The sequence below is a fragment of the Takifugu flavidus genome, chromosome 13 (assembly GCF_003711565.1).
Source record: "Takifugu flavidus isolate HTHZ2018 chromosome 13, ASM371156v2, whole genome shotgun sequence".
Lineage (NCBI taxonomy): Eukaryota > Metazoa > Chordata > Actinopteri > Tetraodontiformes > Tetraodontidae > Takifugu > Takifugu flavidus.
The window spans coordinates 4166811-4190038 of NC_079532.1; the positions used below are offsets into that span (position 1 = coordinate 4166811).

At 45.8% G+C, this 23228-nt stretch overlaps 1 protein-coding gene across 2 annotated transcripts in view; it reads left to right on the plus strand.

The window, feature by feature from the left end:
* Nucleotides 1-686: 686 nt before the first annotated feature.
* Nucleotides 687-23228, plus strand: part of roraa (RAR-related orphan receptor A, paralog a) — a 146505-nt gene continuing 123963 nt past the window's right edge. Inside the window, exon 1 of one of the 2 annotated variants that reach the window (XM_057051583.1) lies at nucleotides 687-1011. In XM_057051583.1, the coding sequence (XP_056907563.1) occupies nucleotides 858-1011 (154 nt within the window). In that variant the 5' untranslated portion in view covers nucleotides 687-857. Of the gene's footprint in view, nucleotides 1012-2207; nucleotides 2272-23228 lie in introns of those variants that run through there. The other variant, XM_057051584.1, reaches the window with a different exon arrangement.

Genomic DNA, 23228 nt, shown 5'->3' on the forward strand with positions numbered 1-23228 from the left:
AGGGCTCAGAAGGGGCGTGGCTCTGCTCCCGGTCCACGGTCACATGCAGAAAGCATGGCGACACCAACACTGCAGCCTTTACCTTTTATCAGGTATATCGATGGAGCACGCGTATGAATATGTAGAACAGTGCGGCGGAAGCAGAGCTGCGCTGCGTCCTTGCCGGCTCTGGAATGAAACTTGCGGCGCTTTTGTTATTTGAAGCGCCTCAGAAATGAAAATGTCTGTCTGTTGACTGTGAAGTTGCCTGGGTCGGGAAGAAAACAGAGCAAGTGTGTGAAGTAAGAATGAGAAGAGAGTGACCATATTTAGCCGGAAGCGCTTTTCAGGTGGGGAGTGAGAAGAGGCACAGCTGGAGTTTAAATGCAGCTCGTGCAGACTGTTCCCATCTCTCTAATGTGGAATAATTTGAACTTGATAAAAAAAAACAAAAAAAGTGCGTCACAAGGATGAAATCTGAACAGTTTGGACGTTTTTGCCTTGCCATGGGTGCTGTTTTATCAAAGTGATGGCATATTGGTCCCTTAATGGTAAAAGTCTGACATAGAAAAGTGCTCATAAATGATTTTAATATCCAAGTCAGCCTGCTCGGGATCGATGAGCACAGATTAGTTGCAGGCCTGTGTCTATCCTTTGGCTATTGACAACCTCTCCCTTTCCAGTGTGCATGACTGGAGCTCTCACTAGCGCTGCTAGTGGACAATCACATCTACACACCCACCTCCAGACACACTCGCATTTCTCATTTCTTACTTCTAGTCTAAATTAGATAGCAAGACGCGGTGCCAGAGCTCACAGATCGAATAGAATTAGTTCGAAGTGATAGCTGTAGTTCAGCAGTCAGTCTGAAATCCGACATGGAGTCCCCTCCAGATCCAGCGAGCGACCCGGGCAACAGCGCCTCGGAGCCGGCTACCCCGGTCAGGGAAACCCCGGTAAACCTGGAGACGCTCCGGAAAGCGGACCATCCAGCCCCGGTTCGAAGACAGACCTGCTCCAGCACCAACAGAGGTAAGGGGACCGTATTACGTTCGTGCCATTCTGTGGAAAACATCGGCCGATGGGGGGGATTTTATTATTATCATTATTACTATTATTAATAAACTTGAAATTAATCCAAACGCGCGCCGGTAAATAACTCCATTGCGTAAAAATGAGCCGGCGGATGGGACATGGCTCTTTTATTCTCCACCACAGCGGTTTTTTGGCCGCTCTGGTGTAATTAGTGCCTCGCTGTGTGTTTCGGTTCAGGCTCCGCTGACAGCTCGAATCATTGGGGGGGGCGATACGGTCACAGATGTCACAATTACACCGACTTTAAGATAAATCAATTACCCAACAACTTCAGGCTGACCACCGGGACATTCTGTCCCCGTCCACAACAGGCCAACCTGTCCGTCACAGCGTCAGAGTGTCAAAAGTGAACTTTTGGAGACTGTGGATTAGTTTATCGATCGCTCCCACAGACGAGCTTTCCATTATTTCTGACGCGGCGCAAACTGCCGCCTAGCTGGATTATATTTTTATTTCGTATCACCAGCTCAAAGATTTAGTCTATTCCTGTCTGCACGCACACACAGAAAGACGCCTCAGCAGCTGGAATTTATTTAGCGAGGAGACGCTGTTGCGAGCACCGAGGCGCTTAGCACGCACGAACCACCGCACGGCCGGACAATAAAAAGCGCCCAACACAGGCCCGCGTTGTCAGCAGGCTCGTCACAAGGTTGTGCATTAGTACGTATTGCATGATTATTATCCAGCACGTCCCGTCCATGTTGTACAGTACAGACAGTATTTAACCACACCCCCCTCCCCGACTGGCTCTCCAACACAGGCGCCTCCGAGTTCAATACTTGATTCCTCCCCAGTCTGGAGTTGGTGCAGGAGATTTTGATTTCATTTTTCAAATAAAAATCTACCTGACGCTTCATTCATGGCACTGGTGGCTTTGGTGTGCGCGCTGGCGTCCTGCGCGCAGGGGTATATTTAGAGTGTGATATGGTGAATGTGGAATGTAAGCTGGTTATGTAACAGGTTTAGCCATAAACAGGCGCGCAACTGAGAGCAGAAATCACCAGCAGCAGATCTTTTCCTCCCTGTGCGCCCCCCCCCCACAACTCAAACTTCATACAACAGCTCGCTCATGATCCCGTAATTTAGTTTCCCGGCGCGCAGGAACCCCGACACCGGAGCCGCGTCCGCGGAGGGGAAGCTGGGAGTTTATGGGCTGTGCTCCGCCGGCGCACTTACGTAACAGCGGGGCAAACACAGGTAGTTGGGAGAGTCGCCGGATTGATTTCTTTTTCTTTTCTCTCCCTCTTTTTTTCTCCCACAAGTATGACTTTGAGGCACTCCTAACCTGCTGACCCATATTCACCACACCCTTTTATGCACAGGATTAAAGTGCGTCTGGGAAAGAGAAAGACAGGGAAAAAAGAACGCCTTCTCTGTTATGTAATGCTGAATGGGTGAAAAAAAAGCATGTTGGGTGAGATAACCTCTGCTGCTTTTGAGTTTCCCTCCCGTAGAACACCGTTCTGTCACCTTTTGGAGAGCCACAATGAAAACATGGACCCCCCCCCCCCGAAAAGAACCCTTTTCTTATTTCTTATGTGGCACGCGTGTTGCTAAAACTTTTAGGTGTAGCAGGCCGTTGCTAAATCCATCACTGTGAATCGACTGTGTACGAAAAGTATTGTCTAATCTAAATATGCTGTTATAAAGCTGGAGTGTGTTTGGAAGGTGTTTGAGCGCTACAGTCGGCAGACACTTCCCCGGCCTCTCAGAGCAGATTACTTCTAAATGTAATCATGTTGAACTATTCAGGGCTTTTACAGAGTGGAAGAGCGAGTAAAAGAGGCTCAGACGTGAACGTACGGCTCTGCTGTGTGTTTCTTTCTGCTGCTACGGCGCAGAACAACATTCAAGCGGACCACAGGCGTGTAGGACATATTTAGGATCACGGTTCTACACTCACACTGTGGTTTTTTCCCCCCCGGTCAGCCGCAGAAACCACCATCTAAAAGGTGGCCGACGCTTGCTGGGAGAACCCCCCCCCCCACACCAGACTTTCTGAGAACGCAGGCTTCTTATCCCGCGCTCGGAGCATTTTGTGTTTTAACCCCGAATGCTAATACCTTTTAAGTAGAAAAGGCTTACTTCAGCAGGAGCTCTGTAAGACCTGAGCGGGTTCAGGAACAGGCCTCGGAGGGGAGATGCGATGCGCTCAGGAAAGGTGGCCGTGGTTCTCATATAGAGATCCTTCAGCTTGAAGAATCGCCGTTGACGGCTTGGTTGTGCTCGATTAAGGTGTGTCGTCTTGGATCCTCGGCAAGTATGTGTCAGTCGGGTCAGTATGTGGCCTTTCTGCTGCACATGTGCTTGTTGTTTCCACTGAAGCAGGAAGGGAAACGAGAAATTGCTGCAGCCACAAAATCCCCAAAAGTGTTTGAAACACGTATTCAGTTGGTGTTATTCTCAGACTCTGTAAGGGTTCTTTTACAAGTTGGCCTCCCGCTGCGGATGTGCGGCGAGATCAGCAACACTTTTCTTGCTACCTGCCAGACACTTAACATCGGTAAATGTTAGCCGTCCGATTTGTTCTGCACAGACTGACAGTATAAAACATTTGGAAGAGGACGTACTTGAGAGAACAGTTTAATGAACACAGGGTTTCTGTATCAGGAGCCACTTGCTTGACCTTTATCAGACCATTCGACATGTGCAACAGTATCTCTATAAAACCATCCATTTTTGTTCTTATTGGCTTTTTTTTGCCGATTTCTGAATTATTTTTTTGACAGCGTCCTTTTAGAGGCGCTGCCATAGACACCGTTCACCTTGATCTTTGCGATACCATTATCAGAATATTATTACAGCGCCGTGCCATAAATGTCTCACATGTTCACTCCATTATTTTTGAATACTTTGATATTATTTTTAATTACGATTTGCGACTCAGAACCATTTTATGGGGGTGGTTTAAACCATTTTTTGGAATGTTATAAAAGTGTCCCCTGACTTCTTTTTTGTTAAAACGGTTTACCACTCCGGCTTAATTTGATCTGCAGTTGTCCCCCTGTCAGTGGAATTTTACACTCACTCCATACTTTTACTTGAAGTTGGGAAAAAATAGATTTGTTATGGTGCTCTGACTAATTGCACGAAATCAAATTGGGCTAACCCACCGAGATGATGTGGCTGGTAGCCAAATCGATCCTGCATGCATCCCACATCTCCACTGGAACCAGACGGAGGTCTGAGGTGCTCTGCACACGCTCCACAGGCCCCTGCCCCCAAGTTGAAGCTGGTATCCGTGGGTTCGTGCTCGTCGTCGCACTACAACATGCTAGCAGAGGAGCTAGCTAACATTGTTTGAGCTGTTTCATCAGTATCATCAAGCTGAAATGAGGCATATTTCACAAAAATGGACGCCTAGCTTAGCGTGGCAGCAGTGTATTGAGAAAATAACAGTCAGTGTCTGGTTATTTGGTTTAGTCAAGCTATTAATTTATTTTACTGCATTATCCCTCTTTTCTACTGCAGGAACTTTTAGGAAAATAGAGGAAATGTAGAGGCACTAAAGAGGTCCAGCAGGAAGAAATTTATTATATAATCCCATGTGGAGAAATCCAACAGGTTTTGGTTTTTTAAAATGTATTCGCAGCGTGAAACCTACGCGAACAGACTTCGCCGTTAAGCGCCATCGTAAAGTTTTAAAAATGTCAAACTTTCCTTCGACCGATTCCGATTCTTGTGGGATGGTTTTATTTTGGAGTTTTGCTCGGCGGCGGTTTAACTGGGGCTGGCGAGGAAGTTTCAGCGTGTGACAGATACCACTTTAGATGGATACCGCCATCTGATGTGAACTCTCCTGTGGTGACTGACGGCTCAGATCTGTGGCCTATTTACTGAAGTTTGCGTCTGAGAATAGGATTGACCGGAAATGCTCCAGATGCATTATTGGAGGATGTTAAAGGCGTCTAAATTTAATGCAGTACACTGTGGCCCGAGCGCTGCTGCCGTTTGGCTCTTTGCTGCCCCTCAGAGGAGGCCCAGAGGGCGATGAGAGGGGTCTGAAGCTCCACTCGGAGGGGTTCTTATGTCACATCAAGGGCCAGGACTTTTCTGTTCATCTCTGTGGAGGGCGCAAAGCTCCCGAGATGGTAGGTAAACGCCCTCACCCTCCAAAACCCTGCTGTCAGGCAGGAGCTTTGACCTGCTGCATTTTTAAAACCGACATTCCCGAGCTTTAAGATAGTCATACCGGACACGCTGTACATTTGCTCTGCCCGGGGGTCATGCACGTTAACCCATGCGAGGGTAAACGTCTGCGCGCTGAAGGAATATTCACCGCCGAGGTTTTTGCAGGTGCAGAGCGCGGCCTCGTGTCGAGCACTTCAGAGCAAAAGTGGGGCGATCTCCAGGCGCTGGAGGTTTTTCCAGACACTTGGTGCTTGTGCACGCTTTGAAAGAGGAAGTGGTAACGGTTTAATGTTATTCCAACGGGGCACCTCAAGAGCCTTTTAACTGTTACTTATTTTCCAGTTGTAGACAGGAGTTGCCCTCCTGGCTCTGTTTTTAAGAGCCCGTTGAGGACTGAACTCGGACTCAGAGCAATGTTAGCTAAACTAAAGGATGTCTTTAAAATGTTACAGTTTATTTTCAGTTTGGATCTGTGAAGTAGCTATGCTAATAAAGGCTAGCTTAGCCCTCATATAGCATTCTGTATTCATTTCTTCTGCATCATTGTTGGAAAAACAAAGTTGGGCCACCTGATCAGAGAGAAGCTGAAACTTTTTGAGATGAGAGCGACGAAAACTGTCGCTTCTCTTGCCTTGATTATTTATATTGGAATAACAAGCACGACTTAATCTCATAAATAAAAAAGGGTGAGATACGGATCGGTCCCCTCCAGGTACAGCCGCCACTTAATCGAATTAGCTCCACTCTCGGGCTTGACGGGCTCTTCAAACACCCCTGGTGACTTCTGAGTGCCGATTACAATCAGCTACTATTTTCAGCCTTTGATTAAAATCTGGTGAGGTTGGACAGAATTTTTTTTTTTTTTTTTTGAGCCTGGAACCGACTAATTATTAGCATCGCAGCCCAACGCTCTCTTACACAGGCGCGAGTAATTAAACAATACCCATAATGCAGTAAATGTTAATCACGGATCACCTATTTCAAAATATTTCACACCCACATTTCTTGCCCGTTTAAACAAATCCGAGCAGATTCCCGGGTCAGACACAGTCCCATGTGTTGTATCTTGACGCAGCTGAATGTTAGCTCAATAATCTCGTTGTCCGTACAGAGTTTCCTCATTTGTCAGACAATCACGAGCAGCCTGGCTTTACTCCCAAAATAATAGGCCATGATTCTCAACCACTGCTGCCACACATGAAGCTGCGGCAACGTTCCCGTCAAAGGCAATTGTGCACTTTTGTCACTTTCAAAAGGCGCCTTTTGAATATGAATAAGTCGCTAATGAATATGTGGTTCTCGCACGTCTGTGGATTGATTGCTTTAGGAGACAGAAAGTGGCACGATGGGGCTCAATCAATGCAGAGATGTCTCTGCTGCGCTGCCGCACGACAGTGATTGAAGGACAGAGTCACTCTTTGGGATGGGCGAATTTTTGCTCCCACTCCCTGACGGATATCAGCCGATCAGTCAATATTTGCAGCTTTATATCCCTAATGCAGTGCTTAAGAGGCAATGATTAACACCATGCTGGGTTGTTAAAAGCCTATTTTTATGTGACAGACAGAAATAGGCAGACAGAAATAGGAAACTCCAGGCCTCCGGTTGATGTTGATGGTAGCTCATTCTGCAGATGTTCCCTAACATTCCCATGTCCACTTTGTTTCACTCGTTTAAGTGCTTCTTCTGGACATTTTGTCAACCCCTGTTCATCATTTAAGAGCAGAGTTTTAATGTTAATCTGATATAGTGGGTGTTTTTTGGGTGTGCGTTCAGCTCTTTTGGCATGCCGGTATCTGACCCAGTGAAGTTCCAGCATTCCTTGACAGCACTGGAACACTCCCAGTAAAAAGTTTTACTCCATGATGATTCATTTGGAATAACAGAATTGTGCTTTCAGTCATTTTTGATGTAACAGGTATTGTCAAGAGAATGGGGCATTTAACAGCAGAGCTAACTGGCTATCTGTTGCAGCATGAGACAAGACGCCCATTTCAGCTGCAGCACCGTGATCCAATAAGTATAACGGGAGATCTAAATAATAATTGAACGCTGGTAAAAGTGTGTCCCTCTGGGAAGATGCAGCAATCACTGATGGGTTATTTATCACTTTTGCAGTCGCAGCTGTGTCTCAACTGAAATTAGCATATAAAAAGTTATTTTAGCCACAAAACATGATCTCCGTTAGCATTGTTGTTGCCCTAAAACTTTGATCAGTCCGTCTTTTTTGAGTCTGGTGATGCAGGTTTGTTTGGGTAATTGAAATACACTAAGAAACGGTTGAACCCGCAGAATATTCAGCCGGTGTCATCTTGCGTTAAACCAGTGCGGCTTGTGATGCTCATTAATTTCTGCTTGCTCCACTTGCAGTATTTGGGCTCTCTGCGCTGGCTCGGCGCCACAGCGTCGCCTGAAAGAGCCACTTCATCTCTGTCAGGGGCAGGTGGAAATTCGCTGCACACTTCTAATTGGACAAAGTGCCTTTCAAACTCTGAGCCGTTGTACACAGATCAGATTATCATACAAACCAGGTGTCAACAGACGTTTTTGCTTCTGCTGATCAGTTCATTTGGCCGTTTTCTTTGAAAAAAACATCAGCACCTATTTAGCGAGTGTAATCAGGCTAAAGTCATAATCTCACACTAGGAGAGATCAAAATGATCATAAATAAATAAGCAGATGGTGCTAGATTTGTACTCGCTAGAATTGGATCCATTAAAGGCTCTTTGTGGATTTTGAAGCCCTGGTCCAGGTCACCTTTAGTCTGAAACAGTTTGCAGCTGCCAGGAGCAGAAAGCGAGGCTGCGGGCGAGCTCACAGGGGGCTTTAAGGTCTGCGGTATCGCTTCAGGCCAGACCACAGAGAGGTTGTAAAAGGAAACAGAGAAACCTCGAGATCAATTTTCTCACATTACAGGTGCTCCGGAGGAGATCCGCATTTGACTGGCTCTATTTTATCTGCTAAGACGTCGCTTCTGAATTTTTAACGAGGCAGACGAGTTGGGATGAAGCGCGCCCGTCTAGACTTTGTCTTCTCTTGCAGATTACTCACGAAGAACAAGTGATGGCAGCTTTTTCAGACCTGTCCGAACCTGGCGAACGTGCTAGCCGGGTCAGTTTCAGCTGCTGTAGGACGTCGAAGGTTCAACACAAATCAAACCATCGTTTGACTTTCCGCCCATCTGGAATGTTGATCCTCGAGCTTTAGCTAACGATCCGACTGGGATGTAAAACCCAACGCCGGGCGAACCGGATGACGAATGAAGTGACAGAACAGCTGTATCCCCTTTTATCGCAAGACGGGCCGAACCAGTTGCTCGTGGTGATAAATACATCATCACTATTTCTTTTACACAACAGGCAAGCGTGGCAAAATTTTGGCACGCTCGATTGCTTATCTTGTCTGCCCGTCATCGGCGCAGATGTATTACCCGGCGCTGATTTGATTCTGGGCAAAGGGAAGCAGACAGCGGAGATGGATGGTGCTGTTCCCAGTCAGACAGATAACACCTGATTCCGCCTGCAGGGGGGTGGGTCTTGCACACGCCTCCTCCGCACCTCGGATTCGGCGGCCTTCCGCCGCGAGGAGGCGAAGCCGTTCCTTCACTCAATGCAAATTGAGGGCCACATTGAGAGATGATCCCAGGACGATTGAGCCGACGTGGCCCTGAGCGCTCCGCACCACATGATCCATGCATCAGCCGCACCTGGGACAAACCCACACAGGCATGAGGGTCATTTGTATAACACAGGTGCCGCGTGCGCTTCCCCAACACACACGCTGGCGCTCCAGCAGAGACACACACTCCGCTACACAAGCGTTAATGAAATTCTGACTGCACACATGGTTGAATGTCATAAATACGTCTTGTCTCTTTCTCTTATTACCTGTTATGTCAGTTATTCAGTTCTGAGAGTCTGAAATGATGCCGCCAGAGCCCAACTGTGATCAAACGGAGCCTTGAAAAGTCTCCAAGTAACAATGTTGCTGTTTCATGAATTATGCTAGCAGATAGTTAAGTTGGTTCTTTAAAAAAAAAAAACTGTTTTAAGATAAACCTGCATTCGGTTCTCATTTAGTTTAAATGCTGTCATCCAAATTGATAAATAAGAAAGCTTTTGGGTGAAATGAAAAGAGTAAACTACTGTAACTAAACTTTACACTGTGCGTAAACAAGAAAACAGAGTTTTCAGTCCTTGAAAACATCACTTTTAAATAACGAGATCCAGAGTGGAGCCTCTGCTTCGCTGTAAATTTTGAAAATTATAGTTTCCTGAAATGGAACCTACCTGCACATGCAAAGTACGATCACAGCGCCAACTATTGGCCTGGCATGGAAACTGAAGTGTTTTCAAAAAGCAAATATTGTGGAGGGAAAAAAGAGAAAAATGTCATTTTCCCTGTGAAATTTCTGTGCAGATAAAGCGAACATTGAGAGCTCTGCAACAATTGAAACGTGATATAAAAGGGTTTCTCTTTGCTGGCATCAGAAGTGGATAATTCTCACTCTGTCTGCAGCCATATGGATGCTGAAGCCATTTACACAACCAAGCCTTTTGATGCCATTACATCACTTGTTATGGTTTACCAACCCTCGGTAACATCTGAGTGTCTTATGATCCCCATGAATCAAAGTATGTAGCTGGATTCCTCAAACACACACACAGCACAGTTAAAAAAATAAAAGCATTTTCTTTTACGCTCCTTTTTTTTTCATTCAACAACTGAGAACAGCCCTGCATGTGAAGCAGATGGTGGAAAGCTCGCGTATAATAGATCTCAATATTAACTGCAGCACATGCTGGGAGTGCTGGTGGATGTCGCACAGCAGAAGAGGGGAGAGGCAATGACCTTCTGTCCCATCGTTTACCCCTTTGTGCCCCCCATACTGCTCTCAAATTATTTTGTTTTAACCAATTACTGCAGCCGTCTGAGCGTCAAGCTGGCTGCCGCCTCGCTTCCTTTTGTTCCTGTTCACCTGGACCCATGTGACATTTTCGCTCCCTCTACTGGGAGAGATAGCATAAGTTGGAATCTCTAGCATGGCAGCGCGCCACCTTTAGACCGCCCCCCCACCATGCTCGCTGAGATTATTGCAAGGATTCTGCCTCCAACCTGCAAGAATGTGTTCTTAGCTGCACACAGCTCTCACCGCATGAACCGCTGAGCTAATTATTTCCACAGATCCGGTGCGTTCCAAAGCAGATACATATCTCGTCTAATGCCGTTTCCTCCGACTCAAGAAAAAAAAGAAAGTCTTTCCAAATGTGCAAGGATTCTATTGTCCTTAAGTTTGCTTGTCACTGATCAAGACGGCATATGCCGGGGAACGGTCCTCCATCCAAGCCCTTTAATGGCTCCATAATAGAAAGGAAGGCGGCAGCCACAACAATACGGTGGCACGGGATGAGTGAAGGACCGGAGTGTGTGGCGTTTAGCTGCCATATGAGCACAGATTATGTGCTTGAAGGGGCTGAGTCGAGTGCCAGGAGTGACAGTTGGGCTGGGAATTGAGCATGCCTGGGACGGCCGGATTGACTCCGCTCGGAAGCACCACTGGGTCCGGGGCCCATCTCCACAGCCCTCCTCCTCCCCCGCCTCCCCCCGTGGAGGCATTGTGGCCTCCCGTTTGCTCTGCCTCGCCAGGGGAACAGACAGGCCCCTGCTCCCTCTTGATGAGCACTCGCTAATGGCTGATTCTTTGAAAGCCGGCGGGCCCGTTTGAGGAGGGTCTTTTTAACTCCCCTCCAGCTTGCCTTGGCCGGGCATTCGTCAGGCTGCCCGGCTTTGCTGTCCTGCCCACATGATGGTGCGCCAGGGGGCTGGAACGTCTGTCATTTGTTTCACTTTCAAATAAAAGTTGACGATTTACCAATAAAAAAGTAAAAATAGTCGTTTGATGATGTTGGGAGGCATATGGAGACGGTGTCGCGGCGTGTTTTTCGGGACTCGAGCAGAAATAACAAAAGCAAAAGAGGCTTGTCGCTGCACTGTTGTAACTCCTGTGATACGTTGTAGTTTTTGTGGGGTGAGTAAATCGCTATAGAATAAAGCCAAAATTAAAACATGCCTGTCGACTTCGCTGTGTTACATTAACTCGGGGGGGAAAAAAACAGAAGTCAGTTTCGAGCCAGTTCCTGTCACAGTTTGCCAAATTGCAATGATGATGGTGTCAGGAATGGAAGAAGAAAGGATTCAAGCCCCCCCAAACACCAGCACCAGCATGGCAGCATTAAGGAGATGTATTCTTAACACATCTTAGAACAGGAAGGTCGGTAATAACGAAATAAGCAGCTGTGTTTGAAATTGGGCCCCCTGACAGTTTGCATACTTTCCATAGACGCTTACAGAGAAACACTCACAAACCGAGCTAGAGAGGAACGACTACTGGAAAAAGAGGGAAAGAGACGACAAACTCGAGCGGTCGGAGGGCGTCTGTTGTTTTTCAGACACTGAAACCAGTTTGAGGTGACGTTTTCGTCAGCCCGCTCGTTCGCCTGTTTCCTCTCATTTCTTCTCCCGACGATCTCGTCCTCGTCCCCGCCGCCGTCCCCGCTCGTCTCCAGCCGCAAGGAAGTTCGGCTTGTCCTTGGAAATCTCCTCTCGCCAACTTTCTGTATTTCGTGGACTCATTTTCTCCCCCCGTGCGTGCTTGAAACTAGGGTGAAGGTCGGAAATGATATAAGAGCCGACGTGCTTCTGCGGCGCACCTTGTCAAACCTAAACAATAGGTCTGCAGGACCCCGTTATAAAGAATGTTCGCATATTCCTGGAGAAATGTCCTCCACCAGACGTTCCCAGTAGAGTTGAGAACCTTCGTCTGCATGCTGCCTCCCCACCCCTCAGCTGGCTCCGTAGAAAATGGAGGTTGAAGCGAAGCGATTGAATTTGAGATTGATCAGATGGAATCTGGATGTTGGAACCCTGATCCCCGCACTTTAAATGCTAAATTAGTCTTCACTCATCGTTCTTCTGCTGTAAACACTGTTTGCTGCAGACTGTAAAGAAGTAACAGATGGTAGCAGTTGTGTAATAGCAAGGAAAAAAACAGCTGACTGGTTTTATGGAGTGATGAAATGGTTCAAATTGATCTGACCCCGCTGTTATCGCTGTTGCCAGAATGAAGCGTTTGGGAAAGTTTTAGGAAAAATGATGGGAGAAGGGGAGTAAACGCAAGTCGGGGATGTGTTGATTGATGTAAACGTAGCCGCTTTATTCCTCTGCATTGTCACTGATCTCTGAGCAGCCCGTCGTTCCAGCCGGCTTCATCTCAAATTAAATTCATCTGGATGTGACGTTTTAATTGGAACACTATTCCCATTAATTGAACAAATTAGAAAAAAGTCTGCTGGGGGAGAGCTAATCTCTGGGAGAGAAGATTCAGAATTCACAATTTAGAATTAAAAATCAGCTCCCCGGCTTTGTTTGTGTGCCAGCCAGTTTGCGATGGGGCTCGCAGGCGGCGCCGGTGCTCGGGGTCCCACCGGTACGTGTGGCTCGCGTTGTCTTTATTAAAAGCGATTAAAGAATAGGTCAATTTAGTCTGCTTGGCTGGTCGGAGCCGCACATTTGAAATGTCTTTGTCTTCGCCTGCCCAGACTCTGCGGGCCCCGCGCGCTCGCTGGAGCAGCAAATACGTTCCCGCACTATTTTCTGCATGTTTACGTGTCTGATTGGACGTCTCTGCAAGTCGCAGGAGTATAGTTTTAAACATTGTCAGTTTGTTTTCATGCACGTGGAAATGTGAGCGCGTGTATTCAGGGCCCCGGCGCCGCCGTGCAGCACGCGCGCCGCCTGGCTGCTGATGAGCTGCTGTCTGATTAGCACCATTCAGCCAGCAGCTTCAACCACTGCGAGCGATTAATTAGAGTAATAAATTCACCTTAGAATGAGTGTGGCTGATTTCGGGACCATATGTGGAAACAGACAGAAACCACAGACATTTTTATGCTTGTCTGCTGTTTCCGTGTGGCCGAATGGAGGATTTTGATTCACTTACAAATTTAGACTCCGTGTCTCTGAATTACAGCTTGTCTACATTCATTTCCTTTTAGAACTCTACATGTAATTCAAGAGTTTTGGATGGTGGAAGAAGAGAAATGTTCCACATGCATCATGAATGTTATTTAAGCTTCATGTTTCCACGATGCGTTTAACACATGATTGCAACATTTTTGTTTTTCTGCGGGTTCCATCACTTATTTTTTGATTTCTGGGGAATAAACGTGGCAGAAGGTAACGCAGTGTGATGATTCTGCTGAGCACAAATGCCAGCGATTCTGTCAAATGAGCTGAGCCACCTCCAGGCACAGAGAAACGTGACATTTGAGACAAGTCTGAGACATAATCTGCGTCTGGAAACTGTTAAAACAACGGCAGGAATGACAATATGCAGGAGCTCTATCACTTTATCAAGGTTTATGCTGCATAAACAGGATTTCTTTTCGAATTTAATCACATCCTAGATGCAGTCTTTCTAATTATTAAGAGAAAATTCTTACACAGCGGTACTCTTGATCCAATTGTGCACAGTCTTCTTTAATATGATGTTTACGAATATTTTCATTCTATACTGTGATTCTCTGCAGTGTTTCGTTTTCTTCCTCCGCACAAAGCTCTCAGGACAACAGGTCAGGGCCACAGAAACACCTTAAGAATACAAAAGAAATAAACTGCAACACTGTCCTCAGAACGGAATCACAGCCAAGTCGCAAGCGACAAAAGTTGCCATTTATTTTTAACCTTTTTGTTGCTGTGAGGGTGTTTGGAATTTCGCGATGTTTGGTACAGCGGAGACTTCTAATTAGGATCCCTCTGTATGAAATACAAAAGAGTGTAAGGTGTAAGGGGGGGAAAAAACATGGGAACCAGACAAAGAGGGGTTCTCGATAGTGGGACCGGGGGGAGAATGTTCCCCCATGCTTGTCAGAGTTTGAGTAAGTTCAGAATTGATGAAGCCCACAGGCAGCACTGCTAATTTTAGTTGAAATCACCTAAGTGGTTTGGCTAATTTACCCAGGCTCCTCAGCCTCTCCCCTCCCTTCAAGATATCTCTGCAGAGCGTGACGGCACCAGGAGGTGACTGTGGGAACAGAAGGGTATTTCGTGCCCAGCTGATTTGCGGAGCAGCGAGCGGCTTCGACCTGTGTCATACATTTGGATATTGTTTGAGCCTTAATGAGCCCCCAGCCTCAACAGACTAGCTGAAAAATGAGTATTAGACAGTCAAAATGTAATGGACAAAAAAAATATAGGGAACAATTGATTCAGTGTATGTGTTTATTATATATATATATTCAGGTGTTCAGGTGTTATGAGCTCTTTTTCGAGCCGCATCATCACGCTCGCTTGATCGAGGTGTTTGTTCGGAGTATTTACTGTCACACTTGTTCAGTGGAGCCATTTTGGCTCATCAGCTCCACCACTGTGTTGTGTTTTTTTAATTCAAGTGCAAAAAAAAAAAAGAAATAATCCATGAGGGAGTTTGTAAATCTTGAAGGATCAAAACCATGTGTTCATACCTGAAGTGAACGAAAAAACAAAGCAGGTAACTCCTGTTATAGTTTATTCTACATCACCTTGATAGTTACCACAAGAATATCAGAAGTATGTGAAAAAGGTTCCTTCCAGAAATAAGAAACAGAAAAACTACATTAGAGTTCACATAATGAACGTGTGACCAGTTCTGCGCTATATGCTGAGGCTTCGCCGTCATCAGAAATAGATATTTCATTGTATGCTAAAGCCGCCATGTAGCTAAAATAAATGTTAATCCGGTTTCTTCCCTCTCTGAAAGCGGCGAGCGAGAGGAGACGTTCGCAGTCTTGTGCGCGGGCCAGCGCTTTCTGGCGGATGAACGCGGAGGTTTAGAGCGCCAAGCACCTGGTCAGACTGCAAACAATGAGGGGCTTATGGATTGTCTTCATCCAACAACGGCTGAGATGCTACCTCAAATGTTGAGCTCTCGTGGACCTTTGTAAGAGATCCGGGTGCACAACAGTGCACGGAGCAGCTTTTCATTTACAGGAATAATATTCGGTCAAACAACAAAAACTCGACCAAAAAAAAAAAGATTTCTTCTTCGTTATTAGTTCAATGGGTTTGTTCCATCGTGTGCGTGAGGCGGTGTCAGATGCCTCCTGTGCAGGAGCGTCTCCAGCGTCTCAGGATGGAGGCTGCGTCTGCCAGTAACACCGGCAGTCAGGACCCCCTCTGCTGCTACCTGGGCTGGAGCTCAGCCAGGGTTAATTATTGGAGAGCTGGGGTGTCTCGTGTCACCAAGGATGAATGCTGTCATGCTGCCATGCCCCGCATGTCTGGAGAATATGTGCACACGTGTACCCCCCCCCCCCCCCCCCACCCCCCCACCAGGAACTGAAGAGTTGCTAAAACAAACCAGATTTGTATCGTTTATTGGGTCAATAAATCAGCTATAAGGTTCAGCGCTCTGATTCATGACTCTCTGCGACACGATTGGAATGTTTTACTTTTGTTTGCTTTGGAAATGAGTCATTTTAAGGCCGATCTTCTCTGCTGTGCTTCTTTTGTCCACATTGTCCACCGAAGGAAAGCTGCATATTTTATTTTCCCAAATGTCATTTCAGGCTTCAAGGGAATTGTGGTGCAGGAGTTTAGCATTTTCAGATATCATTTTTTATTTAGACTGTAGCACTATGCTAACATTTAGATTAGAGTTGTGCCTGACACGGAGATGAGGAAAAGGCTACAGAGCTCTGGTGAGCTCTAATTAAATATTGGTTACTTCCCCAGTTACAAATATGGAAGTAAAGTGGAGCTTTTACTGGTGACATGTGCGAAAGTGCTTTTGTCACATTTATCGATCTGTGGTGAGCAGCTGGTGGTCACACTCAGTGCCATCTTTGAGGGTACTTTTCTGGTGTCCTCTGCATTGACAAAAACCTGGACTTTGAGAAATGGGCTAACAAAACTGTCACAATAGTTTCATCTGCCCGTTACCTGGTATACAGTTATATGATGCTAATCATGAGCAATACAGGAAGTGCTCAGCATCATCCAAATTCCGGGAGATTGGCTGCAAAAGCCAAATTCTTCATCCACAAGATGGTCACTTGCCAAGGATACCAACATCACACGCATGCACTCAGTTTTAGGAGCTGTGTTTAGAAGCTGCTCTGATAAAATATCATAAATGTTAAGTGTAAAAGAAAAAAAGATGCTGAGGGTCACTAGACCGATTTTAGATGTGTAGCACAGATCCAGATATCCATTTGTACAGAGAAAAACATGTTCCTCCCTGTCTCTGGAGGAAAAGAGTTGAGACCCACTCTGGTCACACCTCGACCTTTACTTTAACTTCAACCTCCTGGCTAAAACCTCGGAGCGAGTGTAGAAGCTCTCAAAACACAAAGGGCAGATTTGCATTGACATTACTGCTTTAAAGAGGGAACCACCTCCCAATTCACTATTTATTACTAAACTCTCTATATGCTCTCCAGAAGATGAAGCATAACATGTTTACAACATATTTGTCTGTCAAACTCTGTTTCATTATTATTTTACACTTCCAACAAGAGGAGAAAAAAAAAACATAACGCCTGTGCTTTTGTGCCATTCTGAGGTCACACTTTACATTTTTCTACCTTCAGGCAGGATGGGCCGAACAACATCTGTACGTTTGTCACAAATGCTGTTGCATTGTGGGATAGTCTGAACGCTGCAGCTCCTGCAGGCTAACACTGACACATCTGGTCACGTTTCCTCTATCAGCACTTGCAAACGGACCCAAAAGGTCATTTTAGACATTTAGATTAAACCATATTCTTTTCAATACGGTTTTATTGTTGTGCATTGAGATCATACCTTTCATATTTACTACATCAGGTCCAAATCAACTTTTATAGATTATGTTTTTGAGAAGTTTTTACTTGTAAAGTTTTTAACTTTGTAATAGCGTCTAAAAAAAACTGGAAAATGGCAACTTTTTGGGAGTTTTGTTATAAGACTTTTCCATCAATTAAAAACTTTCATGGCTAATCTAAAAGCAAGTCGGTCATCTATCCTACTGCTTTCCTTTTTTTCTTTTTACTTTAAGTGTCGCGTCAGGCTGGTGCGCGCTGCCCTAGAAAAAAAAGAACAGTGTGTGTTGCCGAAGTTTCCTCACCTGTCTAGTTATTTTAAAATGCCCCATTTCCGACATTACGGTGGCATTGTTTTGACCTTCCACGGAACAATTTTCCCCAAGTCAAATTAGCTTTCACCATTCAAAGAAATGTTGTAATGTGGCACTTTGACGGTCCTGTTGCTGAAATATAAGGAAACGGAAGCCTGTGCCACTGGGGTTAATAATATTCCTCCTCTTCATCAAGCGCCTTGGGATCGCCTGTGTCCTTGAAATCGAATGGCGACTCACTTTTGCCGGACATGTTGCAGCATGTGCGCGTGAAATCAGTCCTGCAGCTCTTCTCCAACTCCGATGCGACTGATTGTTCTCCAGCGTTAACAAGGTTCGTTGGTAAAAATGGATGCTGAATGTTTCCCCCAGTGTTAATATTTCAGGCTTACCAGAATAATAACGCGGGGAGATAATTGGCCAAATCCTTTTCTTGCTATTGCTTATTATATAATCTTCTTTGTACATGAGAAAAAAGCATCTCCTGCAAGAGATCAATAGCAGCTCATCAGGCTGTGGAATGCAGCAGCGTGAGAACTAAAGTCAGCCTTCATGCAAGTCAATGAGCACCTGGAGTGCTTTTCCCAGAGGCCGGTAAGTGCGCACAGAAAGGGACTACCAGGGAACCGCAACAAGGTCTCACAACCCGCTTTGATAGGACAGAGTCAGACGGGCTTTGTGCGGAGACGCCGGGCCCGCCGAGGTTTACGCCACCTGTTTGTTTCCCTTCTCCCGATCAGCACGAATCCTTTACATGCTGCCTGCTGGGATTTGCGGTGTTAGATACAACAAAAAAGGCGACAGAGGGGTGCTGGGTTCAGGATTATGATTTATTAATCCAGGCTCCTTTAAATTCCACCCTAACAGCGTTGGGGAAGGGACACGCACTCCGGGGAATAATCGTAAAGACGGAGCAGTTCAGACCCAGTGAAGTCCTCCTTAACTGTGTTCGACTTGAGCAACAAATACGCGGCAACCAGGAGAAGACGAAGCATTTGAAGTTAACGGAGCTTTGGTGGCCTTCTGCCAAACAGCCAGACAGCAGGTTTTAGGACTGATTTAATATGTTGCTCGTGAATTTCGGTGTGATTACAGCTGATTTGGTCCCACCTGAGTGGCTGCAACAAAAAACAAGTTGTTCTGGTACAGAACTGGCCTCAGGTCTGCTCTCGTATGGTGCAGGTTCCTCCAGACGGAGAGAAAACGATTAAAAAAGAACATCTTCCTGCCAGACATTTCTTTGGCAATGTCGCACACCTGGCGAAGAGTTTGCCTGTACCGGCGCAGCCAGCCAGGTGGTTAAAGACGCACCCATACTCAGACTTGAACGTTCATTTCGTGTCATCTGTGTGTTCTTGTCAACGACTTGGTTAGATATTATGTTGTCAAAGGTCAACGCGACTGTGAACCATTACATTTAATAACAGGTGGGTGCGCATAGCAGAAAAATGCTCCATTGTTGTTGAACACTGCATCGATGTGATTTATGGCATTTGAATTTCCCCATAAGGGTGATAAATATTTTTAAAGTTCGTAAAAAATGGCTGCTTCTCTCCTGCCGTTATGTTATTTAATAGCCGCAGCAACGGTGAGCCTGATTAGATAAGGAGGATGAAATCATCACCTTTTTAGATCCAAAGGTCAAAGGTCAACAACAGTCTGCCGAGATGTGCTAATTCTGAGCCGCAACACCTTACTGGCAATATTCGCGGGATAATTTCGGAGCAGAAGGGGAGATGAGGTTGTGTTGGTCCTCTGTGGTGCTGGGATGAAGATGCCTGTGACGCGCTTGGGTTTTCTCTAATGATCGGCCCCCTTTTTAGCTGGCAGTTCCGCATAAAAATCGGAATGGTGAAACAGAAACGGAGCATCGATATGTCGGGATGTGGAAATAGAATGCGCGCTGCAATATTTAGCCCTCAGAATCTTTCATCCTGCACAGCAGAGTAAAAATTCACTCAGCCCACAGAAACGCTGCTGATCTCCAACCGCATATGAAGTCATTTATACACAAATGTCACTCTGTGGCGTAACACAAGTCAGCACTAAAAAATCAAGTAGGAATAAACGCTGGTGAAATCGATACCCTTGGTCTTTGGGAGCCGGGAATGTGTCGCTTTTTTGACAGCCAATAAAATCAGCAGGTTAATTAGGTTCTGCCCCAAAGCAGCATTTAGCCTGATGTGTCCACCTTTGGACTGGACAGTTCATTTAAAATAGGATGTCTGTATATGGTTTACATTTATATCTGACATTTATGTTGTATTTTCCCCTTTAAAAAGCACCTTTAAAAAGATCATGCTGAGGTGGAGAGGTTGTTGTTTCTGCTCCCACTCCTCCATCCTTCCTGGTTTCCTGGCGCTTGTGCCTCCTCCCTCAGTTGGGGCTTTCACTCTCGCCTTTTAAAAATGCTCTTGAAGATGTTTACTGGCTCCATGAAGAGCAGGAACCCGACTTGTGTAGCTTTAGCTAACTTTAGCCCACAAAAACTCAAGAGACAGATGATTGCATTCCTGAAAATGATGACAAAGAATGAAATAGTTTTACAATCACTCCAAAGCTCCGCTCCAAATCCTGCAAATTCCTTGTTTGATTGCGCAACTTTATCCGTGTGTCAGGCTCATTAAAACACCACAAACCTGCACGGCTTGCTTTGTTCGGTCTACCTGGGCTTTTCTTTAAAGTAGGTGGAGGTGTGAGGACAAAGCAGCTCTCCTGCCCATTAGAGCAGAACTACTATCCTTCACCTGACAAAGTTTGGGAAAGGACACGAACGTTTCCAGTCTACTTCATAGAGTTCGGCCCCGCTCCGCTTTGGGAGTTTAAGTTTTTTTAGCGTTTGAAGAGTGGATGTGAGGGGTAAATGGGACGGGGGGTGATGGGGCCGGTGGGGGTCCGTGCGAGCGGGCGCGGATGCAGCGATGTGAATACATGGTCTAAAATAAGAAGTAGCCCCTTGGTCAGAGTCGTGGCAGATGGAGGCTCAAAGAATGAAAGGATGCCAGCATTCTTTGTGCAGACTGGTGCCAGCAGTGCGCTCCACAGTCCGCTGGAGACCAGTGTAGAGCCGATGTGATAAGACAGCTGCCTAACCTGACCTCCGCAAGGTCATTTGGCCAGAGGAGGACATGGCGCCTGCAGAAGAGGATGTAGGAGGGGCACCTTGAAACCACGGGAAGATGGACAAGTTGAAAGCTACGACGATTCATGATTTTTTTAACGGCAGCACTTGAAAAGAAGGATCTTCCCAGAACTGTTATTAAAGTTGTTATGCGAGTGTGGTTAAGAGCCTGTATTGGTCGTAAAAGTTTTAAACATTACACACTCTTTCTGAACTATGTTCTAAACGAGCTACCCAGTATATCAAAGCAGAAATTAGCATGGAGAAAGTTTGGAGGTGCTAATGACTTTGACTGTCCCTGTGGAAAGGCTTAGCGTTCCAAAGAATTTGTTGAGCGACGCGCGTGTGTGTGTGTGTGTCTCGAGGAACGGGAGAAGGGTGTGATTCACTAGTTAATAAATCATGCCAGATGAGTTTATCATGGAGATACAGAAGCTCCTCTGGGTCCAGAGCTAACAGCAAGGATCTGGGAGATGCTACAGCCCCGCGATATAAACGCCGTTGTCTTGTATATCACTTTATAGCCCCCAACTTTATACCTCCGCTGCTGTCAGAGGCGCACGGATGAGCGACTGTGTATCAAATATGGTACCGATGTGTTGCTTTAGGAGGAGCCGTCTGACTTATCAAACTAGAAACATCCTGGCTCATGCGTCGCCTTCACTGCCAAGGCACCTTAAAATCAGTTTTTTATCATCTTAATCCCGTTTGATTATCTGCAGGCAATAAATTAACTATTCTTGTTTACTGTAATTGAGTTCTTGGAAGAGCACTCTGTAATTCTGCTGAACTTTCTCATCTCTGCTTTACACAGGGGCATTGATGGTATCTCCCCAGTGTGTGTTGCAAATGCTCTTATCTTTCTGCCGCTTGTCATCCATCGGGGAGTGAGCTCGGATTATTATCACTCTAAATTGACTTGATGGGTCCTGATGCGGCGGCTAAATAAGCAAGCTCCCCAGTCGGCAGCCGGACTGAATCTGAATATTTCCAGGAAAATTTCATTTTAATTTGAGGGGACTGAACTCTTTGGAATGACTTTGAAGGTGGGAACCGGCTGCTCCTGCGCGCTCTCAGGGAATAAAAGTCAGCATAACGGCTATCTCAACTAATGACTTGGGAGAACAAACCTTGGTCTCTTAACATCTAAGACTTATTATTTTTAGCTGCAGCCATTGCTAAGCTTATCCCTCTTACAGGGAGCACGTTTTGTGATATCAGATGTGGAAATTAAAGCTAAATGACTTAAGGGGAAGATTGGCCACACTGCAAGTAGGCTACTCTGACCTTCAATAAAGCCAAGCTTGACATGCCTATTTCCCCGTTTTTTTGCTCGTGTCCTTTCAGATCAGTGGGCTTACAACATGATGAGGGTATTAACTGCCATTTCTTCTTCAGTTTTTTTCTTCTTTTGCTGGGATCAACGGAGCCTCCTCTGAGATGATGCACAGCATTCGAAATTGTTGCATTCTTTAGGTATTCTCCTCAGAAATGAATCTATAGATGTCAGTAACTGTGCAGTCTAGGTGCTAAATACCGTCACCGCCACCTCTTTGTTGACATCATTCCCTCGTCTCATGGGTGGAGGTCATATCTGTGACCGACACTTCACCCCTCTGCCCAAAAATGTGGAGTTACGGTGCTTTTAGGACAAGGTAAACCCCACATATTTGGAGCTTTCAAGCACATTTCTGAGCAGACTGTCTGTGGTTCACAGGGACGTGTGTCCTTAATTATACTGCGCTTGTTTTTGCATGGCTTAACATGCCGGGAACGGTTACATAAAGGCAAACCAGCGGTTTGTTTTGGGAAGCGTTCCCCTCATCCAGACCCAGATAGGTGTAAAATTCCTGCGTCGCTTTTAGAATATAGATTTTGGAGTTGTATGATATCTGTCTGTCTGTCTGTCTGTCTGTCTGTCTGTCTGTCTGTCTGTCTGTCTCTGTCTGTCTGTCTGTCTGTCTGTCTGTCTGTCTGTCTGTCTGTCTGTCTGTCTGTCTGTCTGTCTGTCTGTCTATCTATCTATCTATCTATCTATCTATCTATCTATCTATCTATCTATCTATCTATCCATCCATCATCCATCCATCCATCCATCCATCCATCATCCATCCATCCATCCATCCATCCATCCATCCATCCATCCATCCATCCATCCATCCATCTCTCTCTCTCTCTCTCTTCATCTGCAGTATCTACATCCATCCATCCATCCATCCATCCATCCATCCATCCATCCATCCATCCATCTATATCTATCTTCATCTGCAGTATCTACATCTATCTATCTATATCCATCCATCCATCTAATATGCCCACTCTGTTTCTTCTGGTTCCAAGGGAACTCGGCTCTTCAAAGGTCCTGCTGATGTTTTGGACTTCTTCTAGTAATAAGATGAAGTACGGTATAGAACATCAGGAGAAGTCTCAAGATGGCCTTCCAGGGGGCTTTTGGAAAGCATTTGGTGAAGTGTTTACGATGCCAAAGACCAGGGCTGGGCTCTCATTAGCCCAGCTACCAGTTGCCTGTGTTGCAGCAGCATTAGTCTTTTGGGTTAATCTTCAAACGTTCCCATATTTACACCCATCAAATATCAGTGGCCGCCTGCGACACCCTTGTGTGCATTTGGTGGGACTTTTTTTTTTTTTTCAGTTAAACGCCACAGAATAAATGCAGAAATGTGAGCAAAACTTGACAAGATCAAACATGCTGGTGAAAGTACAGACGCTGGCCAGTGTTCTGAGTGCGCT